The 23,051-nt window shown below is 43.1% G+C and overlaps 1 protein-coding gene across 3 annotated transcripts in view; it reads left to right on the top strand.

The window, feature by feature from the left end:
* LOC143284586 (prominin-1-A-like) overlaps nt 1–23,051 on the top strand; it is a 66,124-nt gene extending 43,073 nt beyond the window's left edge. For 2 of the 3 annotated variants that reach the window (XM_076591406.1, XM_076591405.1), the window contains exons 17-28: nt 173–301; nt 605–664; nt 2,592–2,630; nt 3,205–3,258; nt 4,288–4,377; nt 5,907–5,975; nt 7,474–7,566; nt 8,884–9,005; nt 11,979–12,026; nt 13,692–13,721; nt 16,448–16,489; nt 18,158–23,051. In XM_076591406.1, coding sequence (XP_076447521.1) covers nt 173–301; nt 605–664; nt 2,592–2,630; nt 3,205–3,258; nt 4,288–4,377; nt 5,907–5,975; nt 7,474–7,566; nt 8,884–9,005; nt 11,979–12,026; nt 13,692–13,721; nt 16,448–16,475 — 762 coding nt within the window. In that variant the 3' untranslated portion in view covers nt 16,476–16,489; nt 18,158–23,051. The remainder of the gene's footprint in view (nt 1–172; nt 302–604; nt 665–2,591; nt 2,631–3,204; nt 3,259–4,287; nt 4,378–5,906; nt 5,976–7,473; nt 7,567–8,883; nt 9,006–11,978; nt 12,027–13,691; nt 13,722–16,447; nt 16,490–18,157) is intronic. The other variant, XR_013055572.1, reaches the window with a different exon arrangement.

The following is a 23,051-nucleotide window of genomic DNA, read 5'->3' as shown; positions in this document are numbered from 1 at the left end:
GATAGTGTGTGTGTGTGGTGGTGTGTGAGCAATGGTGTGTGTTTGTGTCTGTGTATGTGTCTATTTCTCTGTGTGTGATGTGTGTGTGTATCTCTGTGTGTGATGTGTGTGTGTATGATGGTATGTGTGTGTGTGGTGTGCCATGATGATGCTGGCAACGGAACACTTTCAGGAACTGGATGACATCAAAAGCATGGATTTCAGTAGCGCTGCAACAGACATTGGTAACACCGTCGACCTCTCTAGCACCACAGCAACTCTACAGACTGTCGTCACCTCCATTGATGATATCAAAACTTCTGTAAGTATGTGTATGTCCATCAAGTATCTGTGTGTGTGTGTGCTAGTGCAGTAAGTCTATACATGTGTGTGTGGAACATTCAGGTTAATCTGGCAAGGATTGAGGATCTGACTTCAGCACACGTTTCTCCATCTTGTCTCATGTTTCTTCGTTTCTTCTGTTCACTATGAAGACCATGTCTGCAAGCATCTCGCAATCATCACACACACTGTTTAAAAAGCATGTTGTGTGTGTGTGTGTGTGTGTGTGTGTGTGTGTGTGTGTGTGTGGCACACTGAAGTTGACTGTAACATCTTTTTACAGGTCACCACCATGAAATCAAATTTGCAAGGTCAACAATCAGCTGCAGAGACTTCATTAACAGTGAGTGACCCATCTTCACCTGTTTCCATAATCCCCACAGTGCATTGTACACACAGTGTGTTGTTATGATCCCCATGTCATGTACACACAGTGTGTTGTTATGATCCCCATGTCATGTACAGACGCTGTGTTGTTATTATCCCCATGTCATGTACAGACGCTGTGTTGTTATTATCCCCATGTCATGTACAAACAGTGTGTTGTTATGATTCCCCCATGTCATGTACTAACAGTGTGTTGTTATGATTCCCCCATGTCATGTCCACACAGTGTGTTATGATCCCCATGTCATGTACACACAGTGTGTTATGATCCCCATGTCATGTACACTGCATGTATCGTCAAACAAATGAAAATGATCAGGGGCTACTTTTCATAAGAAATGTATTAACTAGCACTGGATTAGATCATGTTTGGAAAAATCAGTTCACTTTTAGTGTTAAAAGATTAAAGCATGCTGTATCCAAGAAGCTTGAAAATGAATATATAAAATTTTGGAAACAGAAACATGACAGTTCATCTAAATTAGCATTTAACAAGAACGCTGTGACAAATTATAAAATTGAACCGTATTTAAAGAATACAGCAAATACACAACACAGGAAAGCACTGACGATGTTACGAATCAGCGCCCATGACTTACAAATCGAACAGGGAAGATATAAAAATACACCAAAAGAACAAAAACTGTGTGATACTTGTAACAGTTTAGAAGATGAGATTCACCTTTTAGACAATTGTGTAAAGTACAATACTTACAGACACAGATTCCTAATCGATATATGTCGTCCAAATGCAAAGCGTAGTGAATTGATCCTTCTAACAGAAATACAGCCAAGGCTGGCGAAATTTGTTCATGAATGTTTCTCTTCTGAATATGCTCATGTTTATGTTTCATTGTGTCTTATAAACTTTAAGGTTTTATGACAATAAAAAGTATTCTATTCTATTCTATTCTGTTCTATTCACACAGTGTGTTGTTATGATCCCCATGTCATGTACAGTGTGTTGTTATGACCCCGATGTCATGCACACACAATGTGTTGTTGTGATCCCCATGTCATGTACACACACACACACACACACACACACACACACACACACACACACACACACACACACAGACAATGTGTTGTTATGATCCCCCATGTCATGTACACACAGTGTGTTGTTATGATCCTCATGTCATGTACAAACAGTGTGTTGTTATGATCCCACATGTCATGTCCACACACACAATGTGTTGTTATGATCCCCATGTCATGTACAGTGTGTTTTTATGATCCCACATGTCATGTCCACACACACATTGCGTTGTTATAATCCCCATGTCATGTACACACACTGTGTTTTTATGATCCCCATGTCATGTATACATGTACAATGTGTTGTTATGATCCCCATGTCATGTACACACAGTGTGTTATGATCCCCATGTCATGTACACACACACACACAATGTGTTGCTAGGATCCCCCATGTCATGTACACATACACAATGTGTTGTTAGGATCCCCCATGTCATGTACACACAATGTGTTGTTATGATCCCCCATGTCATGTACACAATCTGTTGTTATGATCCCCCATGTCATGTACACACACACACACACACACACACACACACACACAATGTTTTGTTATGATCCGCCATGTCATGTACACACAGTGTGTTGTTATGATCCCCCATGTCATGTACACACAGTGTGTTGTTATGATCCCCCATGTCATGTACACACAGTGTGTTGTTATGATCCCCCATGTCATGTACACACAGTGTGTTATGATCCCCCATGTCATGTACACACAGTGTGTTATGATCCCCCATGTCATGTACACACACAATGTGTTTTTATGATGCCCATGTCTTGTACAGAAACATAGAGTGTTGTTATGATCCAATATATACGCATTGTTCTGTGTGCAGGGTTCAGGACAGCATTACGATGCCATGCTCAGCACACTGGTAATGCATACACAGGGAAACTCACTGTGTCTTCTGTATACTGTCTCTCTGCCTCAGCTTTCTCCCTGTTTCTGCCGTGGGACTTTCTCTGTTCCCGCTCACAGCATCACTTTGGCGCATGTTGCACTTGTCAGTGTCCTCAGCTCTGTGGTGTTCTGCATGGTTCGGTTCTGTGACCTGACCTCTCTGTGACCTGACCTCCGTATGACCTGACCTCAGTGTCACCTGTACTGACCTTGTGACCTGTACTGACCTCCCTGTGACCTGTACTGACGAACCGTGACCTGGTCTCTCCATGACCTTACCTCCCTGTGACCTGACATGTCTGTTATGACCTGACCTTCCTATGTGACCTAACCTCTCTGTCTGATCTGATCTCTGTTACCTGACCTCTGTTTGACCTTACCACCACATAACCAGACCTCCCTGTGACCGGACCTCTCCATAACCTGACCCCTGTGACCTGACCTTACTGTGATCTGACCTCCCCATAACTTGACCTCCATGTGACCTGACCTTCATGTGACCTGACCATAATGGAGGTCAAAATCATGCTAACCTTCATGTGTTGTAGACAAGCATGGAGGGCACCTGTGACAACCTGAAAACCAAAGCCACTAGCATTGAAGTAAGTGCTCCCTCTCTGTGTGTCCTATCTCTCTGTGTCTGTATGTCTCTCTGTTTCTGCCTGTCTCTGTCTCTCTGTGTGTCTGTCTCTTCCTGTTTGTCTGTGTCTTTCTCTCTGTGTCTCATTGTCTGTCTGTCTCTGTGTTTGTCTCTCTCCATCACTAATTGGATTCCCACACTACATGTTCCAGAACATATCACCACACAACACAGCATGTCAATGTGGTGCTTCACAAGGGAGAAACTGCTATGGTGTATGTCCTGTTTATTTTGTCATCTGTTGATGTCTGAGACTTGTTCCCTTCTGCCGTTGTGAGGCAATTGTCATGACTCTGAAGATGGCTTTTATACAACCTGTGGTGACTGTGATTCTTTATTCAACATGTGCAGTGTGTTGGTTTGGTCACTCTCGTTTGAGTAATTATGGTGGCCATCGAGGATCAGGTACCATACTTTTGACATAATGCATGATACTCTGCTACTTCTGCAGTCTGTTTATAACTGTCTTCCCCCATGCTATGAATGTGTCCCCTCAGACATAAAAACAGATAGTAACAACAGTTGTGGCGACAGACATAAAAACTGACAATAACAGCATTAGTATATTCCACAACATAACTTATCATCACATGACCCTGCACTTCAACACATTATATGACATAACATTTCTACACATACTCTGACATAATATATCACATGACACAATATATCATCATAAATCATAATATATCAACACATGAGATTCTGTAACTTATCATCTCATGACATAATGTATCAACATATGATATAGTGTAATCACATATCATAAAATATCAGCATATCATATTATATAATATCATATTTGTTGTTGATTTTTTTTCTTTTTTTACAGCGTTGAGAACTGTTATTGGATATATATCATATCAAGACAGACTTCGGCATTGCATTTTCTTATTCTGTTGTGTGCTTGTGTTTGTCTTGTGAGATAATTGGGCAAAATAATCACTGCTGAAACCAAGGGACGCTAATGGGATCATTTTTTGTCACCCAGACCACAGCCGACGACATGCAAACAATTCAGATTCCTGCTGCCACAGACAAATTGAGCAACCAAACTTTTATGGAAGGGCTGATAAGTCAGGTCAGTCTCTTGTCCCACTTCTGCCCTTGCTTTTGTTCAGTAATGATGTGATATTGGTGTTGTGGCTGTGGTTATGATGTGATATTGGTGGTGGTTGTGGTTATGATGTGATATTGGTGTTGTGGCTGTGGTTATGATGTGATATTGGTGGTGGTTGTGGTTATGATGTGATATTGGTAGTGTGGCTGTGGTTATGATGTGATATTAGTGTTGTGGTTGTGGTGACGATGTAATATTGGTGTTGTGGCTGTGGTTATGGTGTGATATTGGTGTTGTGGTTGTGGTTATGATGTGATATTGGTGGTGGTTGTGGTTATGATGTTATATTGGTGTTGTGGCTGTGGTGACAATGTGATATTGGTGGTGGTTGTGGTTATGATGTAATATTGGTGTTGTGGTTGCGGTGACGATGTGATATTGGTATTGTGGTTGTGGTTATGATGTGAAATTGGTGTTGTGGCTGTGGTGACGATGTGATATTCGTGTTGTGGTTGTGGTGACAGTGTGATATTGGTGGTGGTTGTGGTGACGTTATGATATTGGTGTTGTGGTTGTGGTGACGATGTGATATTGGTGTTGTGGTTGTGGTTATGATGAGATATTGGTGTTGTGGTTGTGGTGACGATGTGATATTGGTGTGGTGGTTGTGGTTATGATGTGATATTGGTGGTGGTTGTGGTTATGATGTTATATTGGTGTTGTGGTTGTGGTTATGATGTGATATTGGTGGTGGTGGTGGTTATGATGTTATATTGGTGTTGTGGCTGTGGTTATGATGTGATATTGGTGGTGGTGGTGGTTATGATGTGATATTGGTGTTGTGGATGTGGTTATGATGTGATATTGGTGTTGTGGCTGTGGTAATGATGTGATATTGGTGTTGTGGTTGTGGTGACAATGTGATATTGGTGTGGTGGTTGTGGTTATGATGTGATATTGATGTTGTGGTTGTGGTGATGTGATATTGGTGTTGTGGATGTGGTTATGATGTGATATTGGTGTGGTTGTGGTGACAATGTGATATTGGTGTTGTGGTTGTGGTTATGATGTGATATTGGTGTTGTGGTTGTGGTGACAATGTGATATTGGTGTTGTGGTTATGATGTGATATTGGTGGTGGTTGTGGTGATGATGTAATATTGATGTTGTGGTTGTGGTTATTATGTGATATTGGTGTTATGGTTATGATGTGATATTGGTGTTGTGGTTGTGGTGACGATGTGATATTGGTATGGTGGTTGTGGTAGCGACATGATAATGGTGTGGTAACAATGTGATATTAGTGTGGTAGTTGTAGTAGCAAAGAAATATTGGTGTTGTAGTTGAGGTAATGATGTGATATTGGTATGGTATTTGTGGTAATGATGTGATATTGTTGTGGTATTGACATATAATATGGGTGTGGTGGTTGTGGTGACAAATGTGATTTTAATGTTGTGTTATGATGTGATACTGGTTGTCTGTGTTGTGTAGTTGAGGAAAACGTTTTTAATGCATCATTCAGTTCACCACACTGTTTCCCCATGCAGGTGACGGACAGTTTTATCGACACTATTTTCGGCTTTGTGGATTCCTACATTAACGACATCAGGACAAAGGTATGCAGCTTTTCCTCCATATTTCTCTCCCTATCCCTCTGTCATGTCTTCATGAAATGATTAATGCAGGGAAATGAAGATAAAATTATAAACTGATCGTCAATAAAACTATAAACCAATTGTCAACTTCTGTGTTATCTCCCATTGCGCTGTGTTTTCTTAGCATCTTGTTCTGCCACACTGTTTTTGCATCAGCAAAATTGTAAACTTTGGCTGCTGTGACAAGGAAAAGTGCATCAGTGTGTAATACTGTGTAATATGATGATGGTGGCAGGTGTTGTTACATGATGATAGTGATTGGTGGGGTGACATTTTGTATTTGTATTACTCTTTTTGTCACAACAGATTTCTCTGTGTGAAATTTGGACTGCTGTCCCCAGGAAAGTGTGTCGCTACACTGACAGTGCCACCCTCTTCTTTCTTCTTTTTTTAAAAATCTGCCTGCAATTTTAATTGTTTTCCTATCGAAGTGGATTCTTCTACAGAATTTTGCCAGGGACAACCCTTTTGTTGCTGTGGGTTCTTTTATGTGCATTAAATGCATGCCGCACTCGGGACCTCAGTTTATTGTCTCATCCAAATGACTAGCACCCAGACCACCACTCAAGGTCAAGTGGAGGGGGAGAAAATACTGGCGACTGCCAGTGTGATTTGAACCAGTGCGATCAGATTCTCTCGTTTCCTGGGCGGATGCATTACCTCCAGGCAATCACTCCACATGATGACATTGTTGTGAGACAATGATGATGGTGTTGTGACAGTGGCAGGTGTTGTGACATGGTGACAGTGACAGGTGTTGTGACATGGTGACAGTGACAGGTGTTGTGACACAATGATGATGGGTGTTGTGATATAATGACAGTGGCAGGTTGTGTGTGTGATTAGTGTGACAGACGTTGTAATATGACATGATGACAGTGACCAGTTGTGTGATACAACAGCATGACAGGTGTTGTGACATGACAGTGACAGGTGTTGTGACAAGTGATGTGACACAATGACAGTGGTAGGTGTTTGACATGTTAGTGATGGTTGTGACATGACAATGGTGGGTGTTGTGACATGACAGTGACAGGTGTTGTGACATGACAGTGATAGGTGTTATGATGTGATGATAGTGACGTATTGTGACATCATGGCAATGGCAGGTGTTGTGACATGAATGTGGCAGGTGTTGTGACATGGCAGTGGCAGGTGTTACGACATGACAGGTGTTGTGATGTGATGGCATGACAGGTGATGTGACACTGACAGGTGTTGTGACATGATGACAGTGACAGGTATTGTGACATGACAGTGAGAGGTGATGTGACATGACGACAGTGACAGGTGATAGTGAAGGTCAATAACAGGTGTGACATGACGACAGCAAAAGATGTTGTGACATGATGACAGTGGCAGGTGTTGTGACATGATGAAAGTGACAGGTGACGTGACATGATGGCAGTGACAGGTGTTGTGACATGATGATATTAGCAGGTGTTGTGTGTGATGACAGCTGGCGAATGACGTGGGCAAATGCACACCGTTCTACTCCATCCTGAATGCCATCCTGGGCGAAGCCGTGTGTCACGGTATTATGGACCCCCTGGTCAGTACTTCCCCCACCCTTTATACCCTGTCCACCCCTCCCCCCTGGTCAGTACTTCCCCCTCCCTTTATACCCTGTCCACCCCCACCCCCCCTGGTCAGTACTTCCCCCTCCCTTTGTACCCTGTCCACCCCACCCCCTGGTCAGTACTTCCCCCTCCCTTTATACCTGTCCACCCCACCCCCTGGTCAGTACTTCCCCCTCCCTTTATACCCTGTCCACCCCACCCCCTGGTCAGTACTTCCCCCTCCCTTTATACCCTGTCCACCCCTCCCCCCTGGTCAGTACTTCCCCCTCCCTTTATACCCTGTCCACCCCCGCCCCGCTGGTCAGTACTTCCCCCTCCCTTTATACCCTGTCCACCCCCACCCCCTGGTCAGTACTTCCCCCTCCCTTTATACCCTGTCCACTCCCACCCCTGGTCAGTACTTCCCCCTCCCTTTATACCCTGTCCACCCCTCCCCCCTGGTCAGTACTTCCCCCTCCCTTTATATCCTGTCCACCCCCCCCCCCCACCCCCCGGTCAGTACTTCCCCCTCCCTTTATATCCTGTCCACTCCCACCCCTGGTCAGTACTTCCCCCTCCCTTTATACCCTGTCCACCCCTCCCCCCTGGTCAGTACTTCCCCCTCCCTTTATACCCTGTCCACCCCCCCCCCCCCGGTCAGTACTTCCCCCTCCCTATATACCCTGTGTCAGTACCTCCCCTTCCCTTTGTACCCTGTCCACCTCCCTGGTCAGTACTTTATGTCTCTCTGTGTCTATGTCTGTCTGTCAGTCTGTCTCTCTCTCTCCTGTCTTGTTTGCACTGTGATGGTCACTGTCCTGTAGAATCTGAGGGAAGCAGTTTCTTTGGGCTTCATGGTCCATTGATCGCTGTCTTCCTCCTTCCTGCCTCCACCCCTTCTCCACTCGTGCCTCCTCTGTTTTTCTCTCTTCCTTCAATCTTTCGGTTTCCTTTATGTCTGATGTGACTGTCTGCTGAGTGACAGTGGTGTGTATTGTGTGACCCTGTCTGGGCAGACTGTATTGTGTCTCATTGTGTGTGTGTGTGTGCGAGTATCACTCAGTGTTATCTGTAATGAGCCTAATGCACAGGTCATATTTTAGAGAAATATCAGTGGTGTCTCACCACAGATGTCTGAGTGTTACGTTTTGAGATGAAGGATGTTTGATTAGTTCATCAGGAGCCAGTGATTCACATATTGAATAGTGTGCACAGAATGGATTGTGACATGGTCTGATATATCTGATGTTGGTTACTTTATCAGGAACTAGTGATTCACATGTTGAAGGGTGTGGGATTTGTGTACGCAGAATGGATTTTGGCTGGCGCTGGGCTGGTGTTTGTTCTTCTTCATGCCGTCGCTGATCCTTGCGGTCAAACTGGCCAAACACTACCGCACCATGCTGTATGAAGACAGCTATGACTCCACCACGTGAGTTCTGCCCTCCCTCTTGTCTACCCACACACACCTTTCTCTCTCTTCTCTCTCACCTCCACAACTCGTTTGTCCATATCTATCTCTACACACCTTTCTCTGTCACCTTCACATTTTATCAATCCATACCTCACTGCGCATCTTTCTCTTCTCTTTTTCACCTTTGCGGTTCATCAGTCCACACCTTTCTGCACACCTTTTTCTCCCTCTTCTCTCTTACCTTCACATCTCATTAGTCATACCTTTCTCTTCACACTTTTCTCTCTTTTCTCTTTCACCTTTGTGGTTCACCAGTCCATCTCTTTCTGCACACCTTTTTCTCTCTCTTTCACCTACACATCTCATCAGTCAGTACCTCTCTCTGCACACCTTTCTCTCTCTTCTCTCTCACCTTCACATCTCATCAGTCCACACGTCACTCTTCACACCTTTCTCTTCTCTCTTTCACCTTTGCGGTTCATCAGTCCATACCTCTTTCTGCACACCTTCCTTTTGTTTCACCTTCACGGTTCCTCAGTCCATACTTTTCTGAACATCTTTTTCTCCCACTTTTCTTCCACCTTCACATCTCATTAGGCCCATATCTTTCTCTGCACACCTTTCTCTCTCTTCTCTCTTTCACTTTTGCGATTCATCGGTCCATACCTTTCTGCACACCTTTTTCTTTTCTCTCTAATCTTCATGTCTAATCAGTCCATACCTCTCTCTGCACACCTTTCTCAATTTTCTCTCTTACCTCCATGGTTCACCAGTCTATGCCCCTTCCATGCACACCTTTTTCTCTCTATTTTCTCTCACCTTTTTGGCTCATCAGTATGTACCTCTCTTTGCACACCTTTTTCTCTCTCTTCTGTCACACCTTCATGGCTCATCAGTCTATATACCTCTCTGTACACCTTTCTCTCTTCTCTGTCACCTTCACATTTCGTCAGCCCAGACTTGTCTCTACCTGCTTGTCGCTTCTCTCTCACCTTCACATCTCATCAGTCCATACCTATCTCTGCACACTTTTGTCTCTCTTCTCTCTCACCATTACAGCTCATCAGTCCATGCCTATCTCTGCACACCTTTCTCTCTCTTCTCTCTCACCATTACAGCTCATCAGTCCATACCTATCTCTGCACACAACATCTGGGGAAAAAACATTGAGCTGTATTGTCTTGTGTGTTTTAGAGTGTGCTCAAATATGACAGACACTTCAGGGTCCACATGTAAGTGAGATACTAATGCAGGGACGTGGTGAAGAGGAATGGTGATGTGTGTGTCTCATGACTGTCTTCTGTGTGTGTGTGTGTGCATGTGTGCTGTACATGGTTTCAAGGGATGTCATTGTGAAGTTTTAGTGTGTAGGCCCATCACCTGTCAATACACTAGTCTAATTCATTCAACTGTTGAGAGTTATGGTGGGTGGACCAATCACATTCATTGTCACTGTCAGGTTTGGGTTTTGGTGGATGGACCAATCATATTCTTTGTCGCTGTCAGGCTTGGGTGGATGGACCAATCACTGTTGCTGCTAGGTTCATTGTCACTGTCAGTTTGGGTGAAGTGGCCTATCACATTGATTGTTGCTGCCAGGTTTTGGTTGATGGACCAGTCAGATTCATTGTCACTGTGATGTTTGGGTTGATGGACCAATCACATTCATTGTCACTGTTATGTTTGGGTTGATGGACCAATCACATTCATTGTCACTGTGATGTTTGGGTTGATGGACCAGTCACATTCATTGTCACTGTGATGTTTGGGTTGATGGACCAATCACATTCATTGTCACTGTTATGTTTGGGTTGATGGACCAATCACATTCATTGTCACTGTGATGTTTGGGTTGATGGACCAGTCACATTCATTGTCACTGTGATGTTTGGGTTGATGGACCAGTCACATTTGTTGTCACTGTCAATTTGGGTTGATGGACCAATCACATTTGTTGTCACTGTCAGGTTTGGGTGGAATGGCCAGTTATCTATATTTCTTCTGTCATACTGTGTGTTTGTCAGTATGGCCTGTTGTGTTACTGTGTGTTTGTCAGTATGGTCTGTTGTGTTACTGTGTGTTTGTCAGTATGGTCTGTTGTGTTACTGTGTGTTTGTCAGTATGGTCTGTTGTGTTACTGTGTGTTTGTCAGTATGGTCTGTTGTGTTACTGTGTGTTTGTCAGTATGGTCTGTTGTGTTACTGTGTGTTTGTCAGTATGGTGTGTTGTGTTACAGTGTGTTTGTCAGTATGGTCTGTTGTGTTACTGTGTGTTTGTCAGCGTGGACAGCATCCACAAAGAGTCATGAATTTACACCATCACCGAAATGCTGCACAATGGATAGCCATGGGTTTGATCTAAGTTGTAATCAGTTACGGGATGAGCTGTAATCTATAAAGTCATGGTTTAACTCTAAACTATAATCAGTCAGGGGTCAACTTTAAGCTATAATCAGTCATATGTTAGCTTTAAGCTGTAATTAGTAATGGATGAGCTGAAAGCTGTAATCAGTCATGGGTCAGCTCTATGATGTTCAGTCATTGATCAACTGTAAGCTATTATCAGTCATGGATCAGCTCTGTGCTATATTCAGTCAATGATCAACCATAAGTTATTATCAGTCATGGATCAGCTCTAAGCTTTGATCAGTTATAGGTCAGCTCTATGCCATAATCAGCCGTGGTTCAGTTCTGAGCTACAATCAATCATGGATCAACTACAATCTATAATCAGTCATGGGTTAACTATATGCTACAATCACTCATGGGTCAGCTGTAAGCTATAATCAGTAAGGGGTCAGTTCTAAGCTATAATTGGTCATCAGTCGGCTTTAAGCCATATTCAGTCAGGGGTCAGCTTCTAAGCTATAACCAGTCAGGGGTCAACTTTGCAGCAGCGCACAGGCTACTTGAACATGAAGAATGTGTGTGCAGAGGTGGGGGTGGGGGGAGTGGGAAAGTGACTAACCAGGTGTTGTGTGTCATGTGACAGAGACCACAAGCCTCCGCCTCCATACTACACCCAGTCCTCCGCCCCACCGTAAGTTGTGACACCTGTACTGAGGGTTTTTGGGTGGGAGTGGGGGTGGGAGAGGACTTAGCAGGAGGCAAGGGAGGAGTGGGGGTGGAGAGGGAGTCAGATAGTAGTCTCTCTCATTATGTCTCTGTCTGTCTGTCTCTTTCTCTCTCTCTGTCTGTTTGTCTCTCCCTCTTTCTGTCTCTGTGACAGGGGCAGTGATGTAAGTTTTATTATGACAGTAAGGTAAGTGTGACTTAAGAGTAATGTAAGTGTAAAGGAGGGAGAAACATAAGCATGACTGAGAGAGTAACATAAGTGTAACTGAGGGAGTATCATAAACATCACTGAGGAATTAACATAAGTGTGAATGAGGAAGTAATGTGTGACTGATGGAGTAACCTAAGCGTGACTGAGGGAGTGACATAAGCGTGACTTAGGAAGTAACCTAAGTGTGACTGGGGGAGTGACATAAGCGTGACTTAGGAAGTAACATAAGTGTGACTGGGGGAGTAACATAAGTCTGACTGAGGGAGTAACATAAGCGTGACTGGGGGAGTAACATAAGCACCACTGAGGGAGTAGCATAAGCACCACTGAGGGAGTGATGTAAGTGTGAATGAGGGAGTAATGTAAGTGTGAATGAGGGAGTAACATAGCAACAACTGAGGGAGAAATGTAGGCATGATTGAGGGAGTAACATAAGCATGACTGAGGGAGAAACATAAGCGTGACTGAGGGAGTAACGTAAGCGTGACTGAGGGAGTGACGTAAGTGTGACTGAGGGAGTAACCTAAGTGTGACTGAGGGAGTAACATAAGCATGACTGAGGGAGTAACCTAAGTGTGACTGAGGGAGTGACATAAGCATGACTTAGGAAGTAACCTAAGTGTGACTGAGGGAGTAACATACGCGTGACTTAGGAAGTAACCTAAGTGTGACTGAGGGAAAAACATAAGCGTGACTGAGGGAGGGGGTGACATAAGCATGACTGAGGGAGAAACATAAGCGTGACTGAGGGAGTGACGTAAGCGTGACTGAGGGAGTAACATAAGCGTGACTGAAGGGGTGACATAAGCGTGACTTTGGAAGTAACCTAAGTGTGACTGAGGGAGTAACATATGCGTGACTTAGGAAGTAAACTAAGTGTGACTGAGGGAGTAACATAAGTGTGACTGAGGGAGTAACATAAGCGTGACTGAGGGAGTAACATAAGTGTGACTGGGGGAGTAACATAAGTGTGACTGGGGGAGTGACATAAGCGTGACTGAAGGGTGACATAAGTGTGACTAAGGGAGTGACATAAGTGTGACTGGGGGAATGACATAAGCGTGTCTGAGGGGGTGATATAAGTGTGACTGAGGGAGTGACATAAGCATGACGGAGGGAGTAGCATAAGCGTGACTGAGGGAGTAACATAAGCGTGACTGGGGGAGTAACATAAGCGTGACTGGGGGATTAACATAAGTGTGACTGAGGGAGTGACGTAAGTGTGACCGAGGGAGTAACATAAGTGTGACTTGGGGTGGGGGGTGGGATGTGTGTGTGTGTGGGTAACATAAGCGTGACTGGGGGAGTAACATAAGCGTGACGGAGGGAGTAAGATGAGCATGACAGACAGTGAAGCAGGTGACACCCAGGCAATGAAGACAACATCAGTCAGTCATTGTTTTTTTTTTCCATCAACAGGAAGGCCACCATCTTCCCCCCCATTCACGGGTAAGTGCTGATGTCTTGCTTGTTGCTGATCCTCATTGCTTGTTGCTGATCCTCATTGCTTGTTGTTGACCCTCATCGCTTGTTGCTGATCCTCATTGCTTGTTGCTGATCCTCATCGCTTGTTGTTGACCCTCATCGCTTGTCGCTGATCCTCATTGATTGTTGCTTATCCTCATTGCATGTTGCTGACCCTCATCACTTGTTGCTGATCCTCATTGATTGTTGCTGATCCTCATTGATTGTTGCTTATCCTCATTGATTGTTGCTTATCCTCATCACTTGCTGACCCTCATCACTACTTTCTAACCCTTATCCCTTGTTGCTGACCCTCATTGCTTAATGACACTCATTGCTTGTTGCTGACTCTCATCAATTGTTTTTAACCCTCATTGCTAGTTGCTGACTCTCATCACTAGTTGCTGACTCTCATCTCTAGTTGATGACCCTCATCACTTGTTGCTGACTCTCATCACTTGTTGCTGACCCTCATTGCTTGTTGCAAGCCCTCATCACCTGTAGCTAACCCTCATTATCTGTTGCTAACTCTCTTCACCTTTTGTAAGCCCTCATGATGTCTGTTGTACTGAACCTCATCACTTGTTGCTAACCTTCATCACCTGTTGATAGCCAATATCACCACCTATGACCATTACCATCTGTCTGTCTGTCTGTCACTGATACTCATTGTCTTTCACTGATCCTACCATCTGGTTGTTGTGTTTGTGCATCGTTACATCTTTTCTTATAACTGGTTCATGTATTTCGATTTTCTATTGTTTCTGTGTGGCTTGTGGGAATCTTCTTCTGGTTTGCTTGTCGCTAGCCATTTTGTCTTGTTGCTAATCGGCTTGTGGATTGCCATTTTGTCTTGTTGCTAATCGGCTTGTGGATTGCCATTTTGTATTGTTGCTAATCGGCTTGTGGATAGCCAATATATCTTGTTGCTAATATGCTTGTGGATAGCCAGTATATCTTGTTGCTAATCGGCTTGTGGATAGCCAATATATCTTGTTGCTAATCGGCTAGTGGGTAGCCGTAATATGTTGCTAGTTGGTTTATGGCTAGCCCATTCCTTAATGCTAATTTGGCTAATGGCTAGTCATTGTACCTGGATACTAATTTGGCTTGTGGCGGTCTCTTGTGTCTATTTATTAGCTCTATGCTAGCTTTATGTCTTGTAGCTTCAGAGAATTTAATGCATTGACACTGAATGACTGTGGGACTGTGGTAATTGCATGTGTATGATTATAGTATCATGAGGTTCATATGAACTTAATATCAAAGCATTTTATATCTTGTATATCTTTTATATCTTGTAACGTTGATTGTTATTTTTGTGCATTGTTTGTGTAACATACACCAGGCATGAATTTCTCTAATTGAGATAATGTATTCTGTATTCAGATTCACTTGTTGCTGTATTGGAAGTTTATTTCAGTTTGTTGAGATCAAATAATCTGGTGGTTTTTTTTTCTGAGCAGAGTTTGTTGCTATGCATTCATAAAAAGTTAAAAGTTTTTGCATCTTTGAAAGTTTGTCATAAGTGTATTGAACATGGTGCTGTGATCATGCAGTTGCGCCTTCATTACATTCATTCATAAAACATTTTCCCTGTTATGTCTGTGAGCTAAACTGATTGGATTCTAATTTTCTTAGTAAATAATTATAATAGTTCACAAGGTATTTAGTATGTAGTTATGCATCATAGTTTACAACAAGGTCCTTTAGGGTGTAGTCATACATGATAGTTCACAACAAGGTTATTTAATGTGCAGTTGTGCAGAGTACTGTTCAAGTTCAGAGCATTTTCATGACTTTTTCTTTGCGTGTGTTATATCTTTAGTTGATTTTTTTCTTCATGTTACATTCTATTTTGGGTGTGTTCATTTCTGTATTACATGTGTCCAATCTTCTGAATGCTGAATAACATCAGGTCTCTACAGATAACATGTCATGTCAGTGTCTTTATCGTTGACATATGTCATGTCTTTGTTGATGACATTCATTATGTCAGTGTCTTTCTCAATATAGATGATTGGATGATATATATCTATATATGTATATCTATGTCATGTCAGTGTCTTTTTAGATTATATATATATATATATGTGTGTGTGTGTGTGTGTGTGTGTGTGTGTGTGTGATAGTCAGTCGTGTCCGACTATGACCATCAGAACAACGGAGGAGGCAACTGCTGTTCCGACTATTTGGGCTAGAATTTGATTATTGTGGAGAGTGTCTTGCCCAAGTTACATCCCCACTCTCTTGGCCAAGAGGGTTTTAGGACATTTGGCGTTGGGATGGTTCCTAAAGGCCAACCAGCCCACAAGGCTGCAGCACTAAGAACCAGTGCAATTTTGCCTCCTAGTTTGAGAGTCATAATCTTTCACAAAAGACTAAGCTGTAAATGATTTCCCATTGACTGGAGAAACCATGGATAATACAGCTGTCACTTTGCTGTTGGCCCAAATGTAAACTTATGTCAATCTGTGATATAAGCCGAGTGTTGGGCCAAATATATATATATATATATATATATATATATATATATATATATATATATATATATATATATATATATCTCCACCTGTCAAGTGTATTGTTCATAGTCCACATGAACTGTTCATGGTTTGCATGTAGTGTTTATAGTTCACCTGTCACATTGCTGTTCACAGTCTGTCATGTGTACTGTCCATTGACCATGTGATTCCTCTCTGTTCATTCAGACCCAACAACAAGGTGGCGCCGTTCTAACAGCTTTCAGACAGGTGAGAGATCAATGAGCAGGTTGATTAACAGGTTGACAATCAGTACCTGCCTGATAAGGAATGGAGGCAGAAGTGGGAACAGCACAGACAGTACACAGACACAGTCTGTACAGCAGTGACACAGACAGTACACAGTGACAGTCTTTACAACAGTGACACAGACAGTATACAGACACAGTCTGTACAACAGTGACACAGACAGTACACAGACACAGTCTGTACAACAGTGACACAGACAGTGCACAGACACAGTCTTTACAACAGTGACACAGACAGTACACAGACACAGTCTGTACAACAGTGACACAGACAGTACACAGACACAGTCTGTACAACAATGACACAGTACACAGACACAGTCTGTACAGCAATGATACAGACAGTACACAGACACAGTCTGTACAACAGTGACACAGACAGTACACAGACACAGTCTGTACAACAGTGACACAGACAGTACACAGACACAGTCTGTACAGCAGTGACACAGACAGTACACAGACACAGTCTATACAGCAGTGACACAGACAGTACACAGTGACAGTCTTTACAACAGTGACACAGACACAGTCTGTACAGCAGTGACACAGACAGTACACAGACACAGTCTATACAGCAATGACACAGACAGCACACAGTGACAGTCTATACAGTAGTGACACAGACAGTACACAGACACAGTCTGTACAGCTTTAACAGTATGGTGATGATGATGGTGGTTGTGATGTTAATAGTGAGACAGTGAAATGTGTCTTGGTCAAGACGATAGTGTGATGGTAATAATGATTGTGACGATTATGATGATGGTATTGTTGATTTGTGAGACAGTGAAATGTGTGATTGGGTCAAGTTGACAGTATGATTATGATGATGGTGGTGGTGATAATGAGACTGTGAAATATGTTTGTTTGGGTAATTAGTGAGTGTTGGGCAGTGGGACCATTTCTATGGAGACACTTATTCAGCTGAAAGGAAGTTACTGTAAAGTTATCAGTCTCTCCCTCCCTCTGTCTCTCTCTCAGTCTCTCACTCCCTCTGTCTCTCCCTCAGTCTCTCACTCCCTCTGTCTCTCCCTCAGTCTCTCACTCCCTCTGTCTCTCCCTCAGTCTCTCACTCCCTCTGTCTCTCCCTCAGTCTCTCAATCTCTTACCCCCTCTGTCTCTCCCTCAGTCTCTCCCTCAGTCTCTCGCCCCCTCTTTCTCTTCCTCTGTCACCGTCTGTCTGTTGTCTCTCCCTCTTTCTCCCTTCCCCTCTCTCCCCCCTCTCTCTCTTTCTGTCAATATCCCTTTCTTTCCCTCCCCCTCCCTCCCTCTCATTCTCCCCATCACTTGCTACCTTTTGCCTCTCCTGTCTGTCATGGAGCATAGAGGTGAGAGGAGGTAATAGTTCTTGGAAGTCGGGGGATGTTTGTACCCATGTCAGCATGGACATTGTTCAAGTTACTGTCAGCAGTTGTAGGTGCAAGGAAATCACAGTTTGTGGCTTCGAGTATGTGCATGGAGGAAGGGGGAGGGGGTGAAAACAACATGACAATGGACAATATAGTTTGTGACAGAGAGAGAGAGAGAGAGAGGCCTGTCTGTGACTGATGGGGGTGTGGAGGGTAGAGGAGGGTGCTGTGGCTGATAACACAGGTGTGTGATGCCTCCACCTTTGTTCCCTGCCCAGAGCTGCGCTGTGTGACAGCACTGTAGGCAGAAGACGCCAGGTGTCACCACCAACACCTCCCATCCTGATTCAGTCCCTCACTCTGCCTTCTGGGGATTGGTAGCTTCAGTCCTGTCCTTCGGCGCAAGTCACGTCCACATAGTGTTTGTTTCCTCGTTGTAAATGTATATCAGTTTGCCCTGTCCACTCCATGTGTCATGTGTGGTCAATCCGAATTTGACTCCTTTATTTATGCATAAAGAAGAGGACAATTGGTATCTTCAAATAGACTCTGAAGTTGAAAAAAATGTCTTTTTTTTTTTTTTTTTTTTTTTGCATTTTGTCGGTCCAAATATTGTTTACATGTATGAGTAAAGAATTGTTACTGTGTGCTTGTCTACACTCGTATACAGAGTGGGAACTGTTGGGTGAAGGTCACACAGAGTGGGAACTGTTGGGTGAATGTCACACAGAGTGGGAACTGTTGGGTGAAGGTCACACAGAGTGGGAACTGTTGAGTGTAGGTCACACAGAGTGGGAACTGTTGGATGAAGGTCACACAGAGTGGGAACTGTTGGGTGAAGGTCACACAGAGTGAACAGTGAAGGTCACACAGAGTGGGAACTGTTGGGTGAAACAGGTGTGAAGGTGGAAAGGGGTTCAGTGCAGATGTAAAGGTGAAAAGGTGGAAGGCGTATCCAGTGCAGGAGTAAAGGTGGATGGGAGGGCGAGGGGGTCCAGCAAAGATAAAAAAAATGGAAGGGCTGTCCAGTGCAGGTGTGAAGGTGTAAGGGCTGTCCAGTACATGTGTACAGGTGGAAGGACAGTCCAGCAAAGGTAAAAAGGTGGAAGAATGGTCCAGTGCAGGAGTAAAGGTGGAAGGGGTGGGTCCCATGCACCACATCAGCACCACACCACATTACACCATACCATGCCATACCAACCTCTGTGGGGTTACCACGCCCATGCCATATTAGACCACACCCACAACATACCAACACAGGACACCACACCCACACCCATAGTCTTCCACAAAAAGGATGGGGGTTATTCAACGGAGTGTCAGTCTTTAAGGGAGGGTTATTCAACAGTGTCAGTCTTTAAGGGAGGGTTATTCAACAAAGTATCAGTCTTTAATGGAGGGTTATTCAACAGAGTGTCAGTCTTTAAGGGAGGGTTATTCAACAGAGTGTCAGTCTTTAAGGGAGGGTTATTCAACAGAGTGTCGGTCTTTAAGGGAGGGTTATTCAATGTGTGTGTGTTTTAATGCAGGGTTATTCAACAGGTTGTGGGTCTTTGAGGAATTATGGTGATTTTAAGGGGAGAGGGTTATTCAACAGGGTGTTTGTCTTTAAGGGAGGTATTCAACAGGGTGTGGGTTTTTAAGAGAGGGTTATTTAACAATGTGTTTGTCTTTAAAGAAGGATTATTGAGCCAGGTGTGGGCTTTCAAGGGGGTTATTTTACAATTTGTTTGTCTTTAAAGAAGGTTATTCAACAGAGTTTGGGTCCTTAAAGGATGGTTAATTAACCAGGTGTTTGTCTTTAAGGGAGGTATTAATCAGGGTGTGGGTCTTTAATGGAGGGTTATTTAAAACAAGGTGTTTGTCTTTAAAGAAGGGTTATTCAACAAGGTTTGTGTCTTTAAGGAAGGGTTATTTAACAAGGTGTTTGTCTTTTAGGGAGGGTTATTCAGCCAGGTGTGGGTTTTTAAGGGGTATTATTTTGCAATATGTTTGTCTTTAAAGAAGGGTTATTCAACAGGGTTTGTGTCTTAAAGGGAGGGTTATTTAACAAGGTGTTTGTCTTTTAGGAAGTGTTATTCAACAGGGTCCAGGTCTTGAATGGGAGAAGGGTGATCATGGTGGAGTGTTGGGGTTATTAAACAGGGTGGTGTGAAGACATACACTTTGTTTCATCTGTTATCAGGGACCTGACCCCAGAGAAGTGTTAAACAGACATACTGTGTTTTGTCTGACCTGTTCCCCCTTTGAATGTGTGACTGATTTGCAGGATGTATGGACTGGGCCTGCTAGTGTTTTTGGTAAACTGTTGATGCATCAATTGATGAGTTTTCAGCAAACTGTTGATGCCTCAGTTGATAAGAGTTTTCAGCAAACTGTTGATGCATCAGTTGGTAAGAGTTTTCAGCAAACTGTTGATGCATCAATTGATAAGAGTTTTCAGCAAACTGTTGATGCATCAATTGATAAGAGTTTTCAGTAACTGTTGATGCATAAATTGATTTTCAGAAAAATGTTGATGCATACATTGACAAGAGTTATCAGTAAACTGTTGATGCATTAATTAATGAGTTTTCAGTAAATTGTTATTGCATGAATTAATGAGTTTCCAGTAAACTGTTGATGCATAAATTGATAAGAGTTTACAGTAAACTGTTGATCCATGAATTAATGAATTTTCAGTAAACTGTTGATGCATGCATTGTCCAGTTTTCTATAAGCTGTTGATACATGAATCGGTCAGAGTTTTCAGTGGACTGTTGATATTTGTCTCACCATGTTTGTGTTACTGCTTTGCTGTTTGTTTGCCCTGTGCTTGCTTCTCTTGCCATTTGTTTCTGTTTTATACCACCGCTTTTTGTAACATTTATCTGTCTACATTCACTGACTTGTTCTGTTAATGGTGGCTTTTTTCCTGTGTTGATAATACAAGCATATTTTTGCCATATAAGCAGGTGTTTATACTGATATGGTGCAGTGTAGAATTTTTGTTGATTCTTTGATAATTATGAGAGAGGCGTAGTTATCCTCAGTCTTGTCAGCCCAATTGAATCTTGCCAATTATTTTTTATTATGCTATTTACCACAATACAGAATTTAGAGTGCATGTTCATGTGATTGCCATTTATACTTGGCCATGTAATGTTCCACAGCACATAATGTAGTGTGCATGTCCATGTCATTTTTATTTACAAAGTGCGTTTACAAACAATATGAAATTATCATTTCCAATCTTTATAAGGAGTTTTCTTTGCTTTCAGAGTCCAAGTATGTTGTCATCATTTTGCCTACTTAGGATTTAGCTTTTTTTTGTAAGTGTTTTATTTTATGTTCATTCTCTTTGATTTTCTTCAGATATGATGTTGTTTTGCAAGCTTTCCTTTTCTTCCTTCTGTTTTTTCCCTGTTTATCTATTTCTATTATTTTCACTTTATCTATTTCTCATGTCTTTTTCAGTGACATTGTTTTATGCTCAAATCAAAAGTTCTGGTTTTTACAATTTAATTGGGTTTTTTTAAAACTGTATTTTGCTGTAAATGTATGTGTTGTTTTAGCTTTTTGTTTAATGTTAACAAACCCAAGGAAAACTGTCTTTAGAATGTTTTTTGCCTTTTTGATTGCCTTACACAAATTTGGTCTCTTGGCCTTTTCATGACATTACCACTTTGTCAGTTGGTCTTTACACATGACATACCACCTTTTCACTTCGCGTTTACACATAAAATCTTCTTTTTTCATTTGGTCTTTACACATGACATTATCACTTTCGTATGTTGGTCTTTACACATGACATTCAGTTCGCCTTTACACATCACATCACCACTTTGCCTTTACACATCACATCACCACTTTGTCATATGGCCTTTACACATCACATCACCACTTTGTCATATGGCCTTTACACATCACATCACCTCTTTATCATATGGCCTTTACACATCACATCACAACTTTGTCATATGGCCTTTACACATCACATCACCACTCAGTGACATCATCACACACACAGCACATTTTTACCACACACCCATAGCACACTTTTACCACACACCCATAGCACACTTTTACCACACACCCATATCACACTTTTACCACACACCCATAGCAGACTTTTACCACACACCCACAACACACTTTTACCACACACCCATAGCACACTTTTACCACACACCCACAGCACACCTTTACCACACATCCACAGCACACCTTTACCTCACACCCACAGCACACTTTTCCCCACACACCCACAGCACCCCACACCCTCAGCATTTTCCCCACACACCCACAACACTAAACCCACAGCACCCCACATCCTCAACAGTTTCCCCACACACCCACAGCACATCACACCCTCAGCATTTTCCACACACACCCACAGCACCACACATCCTCAGCATTTTCCCCACACACCCACAGCACACCACACCTTCAGCATTTTCCCCACACACCCACAGCACACCACACCTTCAGCATTTTCCCTACACACCCACAGCACACCACACCCTCAGCACTTTCCCCACACACACCCACAGCACCCCACACCCTCAGCATTTTCCCCACACACCCTCAACACTAAACCCACAGCACCCCACACCCTCAGCATTTTTCACATACACCCACAACACCAAACCCACACCACACCACGCTCATGGTGCACTGTGTCGGACCTGTTGACTGACTGACAAGGTGAGGTGATTGCGGCCATGCTCCCCCCTTCAAGGACAGATGTTATTGTTGTGTTCTGACCAAGTGTGCTGGTTTTGTTTCCATGACGCTAATCTGATCTGAATGATTGCCAACAGATTTGTTGGGGGTGTGGGGGGGGGGGTGTTTATGGCCTGTTCTTGTGTGATGTTAAGTCATGATCTGACCGTGCTCCGTCCATTTCCTTGTTGGAGAACTTTCTTGCCCCTTTTTAATCTGTATACCAAACGATGGGTTACTCCCTTTTTACCTGTATACCAGATAATGGGTAGCCCCCTTTTACCTACATGCAAGACAGTGGGTAGACCCTTCCTATTTTAATCTGTATGCCAGATAATGGGAAGCCCCTTTTTAACCTGAATGCCAGATAAATTGGTACCCCCTCTTTACCTGTATATCAGACAATAAAAAGCACAAGCAGCAATGTTTCGAATTATGTGCCTTTGTCTAATAAAATCAGCTACTTAA

This window comes from Babylonia areolata, chromosome 8 (genome assembly GCF_041734735.1).
Source record: "Babylonia areolata isolate BAREFJ2019XMU chromosome 8, ASM4173473v1, whole genome shotgun sequence".
NCBI classification, from domain to species: domain Eukaryota; kingdom Metazoa; phylum Mollusca; class Gastropoda; order Neogastropoda; family Buccinidae; genus Babylonia; species Babylonia areolata.
The sequence above is the reverse complement of the archived record's forward strand: the minus strand, read 5'-3'. Positions and strand labels throughout refer to the sequence as shown.